Here is a 7,016-nt window from a genome sequence, read left to right on the forward strand (position 1 = left end):
ATACAGAGCTGTTATCTTCTCAAACCTTCTCTACTCATTCCCCCAAGAGGAGTTCATACTTCCCCTGTCGGGAAGCTACTCCTAGCTTTCCTGCATCTCTTGACCTGTGAATCACATGTGAATAAAGAAGATAAGCAAGGCTTATGTTCTTCCATGGGAAGACCAAAAGATCACAGCTAAGAGAGGTGTGTGGAGGGCACAAGAGTTTATTTTGTGAACTCTGCTGAAAGAGCCTCATGACACAGTCCCACAGGTCCCAGGTCTTCCAGAGCAGCAGCAGGAATGAGAGGAAGTTACACATGCAGTTGGTGGCATTCAGGTGCTTGAAAACAGCACCTCTTAACTAGTTTTTTCTGCCTCACACAGCAGCCACTGTTACCATAGAATCACAGTCAAAGAACAACGCAGGCTGGAAGAGACCTTGAAAGATCATCTGTTCCAACCTTTCATGGGAAAGGGAGCCTAAATGAGATTATCTAGCACCCCGTCCAACTGCATCTTGAAAACCTCCAGCAATGGGGACTCCACCGTGTCCCTAGGGAGGTTATTCCAGCTGTTGATTGTAAAAATTTTCCTTCTTATATTGAAATGAAACCTCTCCCAGTGCAACTTGTACCCACTGACCCTTGTAATTTCCATGTGGCTCCTTGTGAAGATGGAGTCTCCGTCCTCTTTCTAGCTGCCCTTTAAGTAATGGAAAATTCGTGATGAGGTCCCTCTGCACCTCTTTCTTTTCTCCAGGGAGAAGAGTCCTAATTCCTTCAATCTTTCCTCACAGGGCAGGTTCTCTAGACCTTTTATTATCTTCAAAGCCTTTCATTGGACTCTCTCCAGTCTGTCTGCATCTTTCTTGAACTGTGCGTACCAGAACTGGGCACAGTACTCCTGATGTGGCCTGACAAGTGCTAAATACAGTGAGATTATCATGTTCTGTATCTGCTAGTAGTGCTTCTGTGGATGCAGTCCAGGGCCTGATTTGTCTTCTCTGTCTCTTCTCTGGTGAAGTGGTGCACTGTTGACCCATGCTAACCTTGTCATCTACCAGGGTCTCCAGGTCCCTTTCAGCAAGGCTGAGCCCTGGACACACAGATGATTGCCTATACTGGGCTCTTTGGTTCTGTTGTCCCAGATGTAGGACCTTGCACTTGTCTTTGTTAGATTTTGTACTGCTATTGCTAGCCCACTTTTCTATCCTGTCCAGGTCTCTCTGTAGATGGTTTTCCTTTCTGATCCATCTACTTCACCATGCAGTTTGGTGTCTACAATCAGCATTGTCCTTACTCAAGCCCACCCTAAGAACTGGAGATAGACTTTGTCAAATAGGGTTCAGATACCAAAGATTTGTGGGTTTCAGACATATATATACTCATCCTTATGCACAGCTCATTATACTACTGTCTTTGCCCTCCTGATTTCCCTGTGCTGGCTGCACTGAGGCTTCCTGGGAGCTATTTCACCCTAGCACCACTGGAAGGTGAGATATGGGTCCTGCAGCATATGCAGGCTCGCTCCCCAGCCTACCCTGCTTTTCAAGTGATCTCTTGCTTGCATGTCCTGCATCTGAAGGATGCCAGAGTAGATCCCAGACCACACTGCAGGGATTTGTCTGTATCTTCACAGCCAGGAAAAGTGTCTCTTAAAATGGGAAAAAAAATCCGAGAGGTAAGTCCGCAGGACTTAGGTCCTCTCAACACAGAGAAACTTTGTTATCTGGGGTCCTATCTCATCAGTCAGAAAGAACTTCAGGTATAACCTGTGATAAAACCTGAACTCCAACTACCAGCAGTAAAACTTTAGTGTCATTCAGAGACTTGCACAGGGATCTGAAGTCCAGGCATATTCAAAACAAGCTTGTCTCTTCTATGAGGTTTTGCCCCTTCCTTTTGCAATGTGAAAGAATGTCCCTTTCCCACTGAATTCTGATTACAGATGGCACTGTGTTCTCTCCCTAGCAACCTTTTGTCTTGCTCTGGTTTTAAATAGGACACAATTTATCATATCTCTGCGAGTATGCTTCTTAAGCTTTCCTTAAGCATTTTGCTTATCCTGAGCCAAGAACTCCCATTCTGTTTGGCTGCTCCCAGACTTTAATGTGAGGTCTTTATGCAAACATTGGCACCATCTCCAGGCATTACAACCCAGCAAATTTGCTGCCACTCAGAAAATACTGGCAATAGCACTGAATTCTCCACATGGATTTAAACTTTCATCCTGCCTTTAGGCTTTTCTTCTTCTGAAAAACTGAACAAAACCCCCAGGCAAGACATATGAATTTTAATTTGACAGTAATAAGGACTGTGTCAGATAGAAAAAACAGTGGAAACCAGACAGTCTTCTCACTCCTTCTCTGCTCAACTTAGAAGGTAGTCAGCTCCCCGTGCCAGGATGGAAGCCACACAAAGAAAAATCTCTGTTCACCTCACATGAAAAATGCAATCAGATCAGAATTGTAAGAGGGGCTGTTTTTCTTGTTGTATAAGGGGCTGTATAATGAAAGTCATACAGTTATTTCCAGCAAGAGAGAACTGAAATCTGAATTTAAGGAGCATGAAACCCCTACATTGAAAGATATATAATCCCTGTGTAATTGGAATCCTGGTGTATATGTGGGTCTCTATCAGGAAAGGAGGGTTAAGGGAAGGAGTATGAGGAAGAAGAATAACAAAAACTATCATCCTTGTCAGATGGAAAATAAAAGAATTAAAGGTGACCCTATTGCATGACCAGCCATTGGTAGTGATGGAATAACAACTTGTCAGGGGTATACATTATATTAAGTACTAGGACCGGGGATACATGCACCTCTCTTTTGCATTCAGGCTCTCAACACTGCCTGTCAAAACTTCAATCAGATGGGAATGGTCAGGTATAGCGTGACAGCCCTTGCCAACTTTGGAGGGGAAGCTTGTAACTCCTTCAGCAAAACACACAACTCCTGAGCATGATGGGAGCCTTTTCTTTCTTCTTGAATTTGCCGGTTCTTTTGTTTCCACTCCTTTCTCAGACACAGTGCTCTAAATCACTTGAAATAAGTATAGCAGAATGCAGTGTGAAGAAACGAAACCATTGGTTTCATTTCCCTAATGTGTCACCTTATGGCAGAAACAATGCACATCTGGGTAGTAGGAAAGACAGAAGTGTCACATGCTACCTGAATACCACTGGCTTGGTGTTGGTTGAACAGTGAACAGGCAATAAGTTATATTTCCACTCATTTCTCAGAATTTCACATTAAAGATAGCCATAGGAATAAAGGTATTAGCATTACAGATTCATGCTCACCAGAGTTTGAGGTGAGTTTGCAATATAGACATCTGGGCCATGAATGACAGGGGGAAGGGAACAGCCTTTGCACTGCAAAAGGAGGGAAGAGAAGCAGAAGAGAGAGGTGAGTGAGATGATAACCTAAGTAAGTAGCATTTAGCTAAGATTTCTGTGGTGGTACCTTAGCCACAGATAAAACCTAGAGCAAGACAACAGCAGCACAGCACAAGGAATTCCAATCACCAAACATAAATTTTTCCCCTCTTGTGTAAAATCATCTCTTTTTTTAACAATTATCTGACTTTGTGAAATCTCACAAAACTGGCAGCAGCAAAGAGAATCCAGGGTCACCAAAACAGATGTTTGATTTCCAGAAACTTTCCTTCTGAAGAAAGCTTATTTTCCCTCCAACCTTCTTCAAAATGTTATATTTGCCCCTCCCTGGGGACAGTCTTTAGTCACTCTGTCTCCTTCCTAACATCTGCTTAAAGTCTACATCCAGGATTTAGCCAGCATTTATTATTAATGCAACATTTTGCACTAGCAAATTTAACACATGGAATATTTGACTAAGGAATAAGAGTCCTTTCACTCTTGGAAAAGCTAAGCCAAGCATTCGAGAGCAGCATGGGGTAGGGCAGTGTGTACCAGGGAGATGCCACTTCCCCATTCACAGTTTCTGAGAGGTTCCTCTTCTAGTGCTCCCTCACAGTGGATGTTTTGAATTAGGCAGGCAAACAGTCAAGTAACTGGGACATATGTTCATATCTGCAGAGACAGTCTCTGTCAAGGATTGAAATTATATAACTGGATTAAATAGTGAATGAAAAACAGTGCTCACTATTAAAACAAAGACAAGTTATTTGTTCCTCTGTCATATAAGATATTTTGTACTATAGACATCATAATTAAAAAAACCCCAAACATTTTAATTTATTTTAGCTTAAGACTTAGTTTCCTTTTCTGGACCACAAAATCTCCCCTTAACATCTGTTACAGAAAAAAAAGAAGCAGAGATGAACTTCAGAACAATTATGTAGTAGTGGAGCTCCTAAAATTTGGGCAGAACCTTTACTGATATGCAGACCATATACGGTCATAGAATGGTTTGGGCCATGGAGGGGACCTCAAAGATCATCTAGTTCCAATCCATCTGCCATGGGCAGGGATACCTCCCACTAGACCTGATTCCTCAAAGCCCCATCCAGTTCCAGGCGGGGGGCAGCCCCAACATCCCTAGGCAACTTGTTCCAGTGTCTCACCACTCCCACACTAAAGGACTTCCTCCTCAACACGTAATCCTAATCTACCCTCTTCTAGTTTGAAACTAATGCATGTGTGTCCTTTCTATTGAGTCCTGCCTTTCATAACCAACATATCTACACAGATTTTGAGACTGAGCTGTCTGCTCAGACAGTGGAGAGAGTCAGTGATAGTTGGAACCTGACTTTAACTCTGCAGGAATGCAATGGAAACTTATTTCAGATCTGCTGGTACTCATGAGTGATTCAAGAGTGGAGAAGCCAGAGTGCTTCTGAAATGTGCACCTTCCTATGAAGTGCACAGAAATATATCTCTTCATAAGTACACTGCATGTTTCTACATCTATGGTAGTTATTTTAAGATTTTCTTATAGCATCTGGAGAGTGATAAGCAAATCTAGGGCACAATTAATCTCATTTTGTGTAACATGGCACAGATGAATCATGTCTCCAGAAAGCCCCACTTTTGCCACTGATATTTTCATGTTTAAAAGTTAAAGAAAATTAATTCCATACGGCTTGCCATGCAGAAGTGCAAAGTGCTAATTTAGTGATCTGAGATTTTTTAATGAAAATGGAACCATACCTACTGTCATTGATTAGTCTGAAACAGGTGATACTTTCACTATGAGTCTCAGACCAATGTAGTTCAGAAGCAGCTGACAAACCACACACACCAAAAGTTGCTTCAAAGCATATGAGAAAAAAAGGGAAACCCCTTAGGCTTCTTACTGAAGCTAAGGGCAAAAGTATACATATTTAAGTATATGCTATTAAAGCAACTAATAACACAAAACCCCACTTGTTTCTCTCTTTCCAATTCCCTTGTTTTTGTATGTATTTGCCATGCTGTAGGTTGTGTTATAAAGAATATGGTTTGATGTGATTGAGTTAACAGCACAACAGGGAGAGTAGCTGATCACTTCATTACTTGACTCAAGCCCTCTAGAAAGACAGAGACACACTTGTTCATGTCCAAATTGGAAACATCCCTCCATGGCCAGTAACAGAATTGTGAGTGTAATCTCCACTCAAGGAGACAGTAATGAACTAATGGCTTATTTTTTTATTTATTTTGTTTTCTGTCTGCTGATGGTTCCTATCCTTTGGTGAAGGATGCTGTCAGAAGGTTACCTTTATGGAATTGCCTACCTCTGTGAAGACCTGGACCCTGAGCTCTACAGCAGGAGTTCAGGTGAGGAAGTGGTGTGTGAAATGAGGTCCATTAATTACTCTTCCATGGAAGAAGCACAAGGAAAAAGCCTACTTCAGAGATGCAGGTCTGCTGGCAAGTGCACTTCCTCAGCCTGCTCTCGAGGCAGCAAGCAGAGCAGAAGACAGAAGGAAAATCCCCTACAGCCTACGCAGCACCCTGCAGGCTTGGGGCAGCCATCCCTGGCCACGCAGGCCTGCGATGGGCTGGCAAGAAAAGACACTTACTTGGTTCCATCTTCCTGCAAGAGCATTTGCAAGAACTACAATGACTTGCACATAGCCGGGGACTACGTGGTGCCGATTAGCTCAGTCACGACGGATTTCACCTGTGACAGCGGCATAGGCCCCTTCTTGGAGTCCTCGGAGATTCCTCCCCCCATGGAGTCCATGAGGGTGCCCCCCCCCAGTGACAGCAGCCGCAAGCCCGCCCAGGGCTACTCCTCGTGCTGGAGGTTGGCCAGCTTAGTGCCCCACCAGCAGCCCCTCTCGGACTCGGCCCTAAACGACTACCTGGAACAGAAGCTGGTGGAGCTCTATAAGCAGTACATCATGGATAGCACGGCAAACAGGGCATCCCCTACTCAGATCCTGGCCTCGGAGCTCATCATGACTAACGTGGATCAAATCAGCGTGCAGATATCACGGGAGAGGAACATGGAGGCCACCAAGGCCAAAGACATTGTCATTAGCCGCTTCTTACGGATTGCCAGTGAAAAAATATCCTCGGAAATCAGCACACCCAGTCTGCACATTTCCCAGTATAGCCACACTAATGCATAGTATTTGAATGTCTTCCATTAAAAGGATTTTATGTTCAACGACATAAATTTTTAATTTTTTAAGACATTTTTTCTGCTTCATAAAAATGTATTTCCCATCTGCCACTTAAATGAAACCTTCCACTAATATTAAATAAGTAGAAATGTATGTACTGTGCAGCCCCCATTGTGGGCCAGATAATTTATTGATTTTTTTTTTCTTAAAGTTTTTCCCTGAAGGCTTATTTTAGCGAGCCTCAGACATTAAAATAGCTTTGTAGAAAAAAATACTAAAAGCATATGATACGATTCCAGGTGCTCAGGTGTTTGCGTTCTTCATCACATGGTTGACATCATATCAATTTTCTCTGGATTCTGCCCTTCTGCCCTGGGCCTGTGTGAAGCAAACACTTACACCTATGCAAGGACAGGCACAGGGGTGGCAGGGAGACAGAAAAACAGAATTTAGGATGTTATCTAGTTCATCTCCTTGACCCAAAAGGCTTTACTTACGACA

General features: G+C 43.1%; 1 protein-coding gene across 1 annotated transcript; it reads left to right on the plus strand.

Moving 5' to 3' along the window:
* Positions 1-5,642: 5,642 nt before the first annotated feature.
* C1HXorf21 (chromosome 1 CXorf21 homolog) lies at positions 5,643-6,620 on the plus strand. Its single transcript, XM_008500317.2, has one exon. The coding sequence runs from the start codon at positions 5,643-5,645 to the stop codon at positions 6,519-6,521; it is 879 nt and encodes a 292-aa protein (XP_008498539.1). The 3' UTR covers positions 6,522-6,620.
* Positions 6,621-7,016: the final 396 nt, after the last annotated feature.

Source organism: Calypte anna, chromosome 1 (assembly GCF_003957555.1).
Source record: "Calypte anna isolate BGI_N300 chromosome 1, bCalAnn1_v1.p, whole genome shotgun sequence".
In the NCBI taxonomy this organism is placed as follows: Eukaryota; Metazoa; Chordata; class Aves; order Apodiformes; family Trochilidae; genus Calypte; species Calypte anna.